Here is a 1146-nt window from a genome sequence, read left to right as displayed (position 1 = left end):
GACGTGTGCTCTTCCGATCTAATGGCCTGATTTTCGATGTCAATTTCGATTCGATGAGTTTTCGATGACATCGACATCGAAACGATGTCGATTCGACATCAGCCTTCTCACTGGGTTATAGGATAATTAATAGGAGTTTAATTCTCAGACTTATTTATGCTATGTGTTACAAGAAACGTGAATAATTACACATAGTCTCCGATCCTATCCTTCTCCATCCATATTCGGTTTAATCTTGGCTGTATTTCTTCCAGTTTATCACAAAATTTTCTTCCTACCAGAAAGATATATTCATCTTTGCAATGCCGACTGTAATTAAGGATCCATAAAGTTGTTTAAAAGTTAGAATTAACTTTGGCTTTATATTAGTGATTATGTTTGACATTCTTAATAAATATTATATTATAATCATTTAAATTTTTAATTTGCTATTACAAGTTAATGTTCAAATCTCAGATTCGTTCAGCTAATATCAAAAAAGAGAATACTTACGGATAAACTCTGAAGAAATGCTCCTCCTCTTTAGCTCGTCTCAGTATTAGCACCATATCACTATATATTTCCCTCAATTCTCTTTGTAACTGTTCCTTACGAAGTTGTTTGCATTGCCTTGCTATCATCATTTAACTTGATATTTCTTTTAATTCCCTTTCAGCTGCTCTTCACGGATTTGTTTAGCTTCGAGACTCCGACTGTAAAAGGTGCCTTTTTTTATACCGTCGCTTATTTTTAACGTCAAAACAGATCACATGATCACATGATGCTTGGTATTCGTCAATTTTGATCATGTGATCTGTTTTGACGCTAAAAATGAATGTCGAGCGTCAGCATGAAATCGTACCTTGAGGATCCGTTTAGAGATTATTTAATAGTGAGTTAATATTTGTTTCATATTAGCAATTATGGTCGAGACACCCCGCCACGCAACAAATTCGACAATGTGCTCTTTGCATCTTATTTTTATTTTTTCTTTTTATCACTTTTTACCACCCTAATTGTCTTTTTGTCTTTTATATCCTGATCCTTCATTTTTGCCTTGGGATAAATGTTAACGAACATCAGAAGAGATAGGAAACACATGGCAAGAAACACGACAAGAAACATTGTCGATAAAATGGTCGCAAAGAGGGAAAAAAACAAGAGATA

The 1146-nt window shown here is 34.1% G+C and overlaps 1 protein-coding gene across 1 annotated transcript in view; it reads right to left on the bottom strand.

Annotated features, from left to right (window-relative positions):
• LOC105456275 overlaps nucleotides 1–620 on the bottom strand; it is a 6748-nt gene extending 6128 nt beyond the window's left edge. Inside the window, exons 1-2 of the mRNA XM_011700222.1 lie at nucleotides 493–620; nucleotides 190–309 (exon numbers count right to left, since the gene is read on the bottom strand). Coding sequence (XP_011698524.1) covers nucleotides 190–309; nucleotides 493–620 — 248 coding nt within the window. The remainder of the gene's footprint in view (nucleotides 1–189; nucleotides 310–492) is intronic.
• Between the last annotated feature and the right edge of the window lie 526 nt (nucleotides 621–1146).

Source organism: Wasmannia auropunctata, unplaced genomic scaffold, assembly GCF_000956235.1.
Source record: "Wasmannia auropunctata unplaced genomic scaffold, wasmannia.A_1.0 LD335734.1, whole genome shotgun sequence".
Taxonomy (NCBI): Eukaryota; Metazoa; Arthropoda; class Insecta; order Hymenoptera; family Formicidae; genus Wasmannia; species Wasmannia auropunctata.
This window is presented reverse-complemented; position numbering and strand designations above follow the sequence as displayed.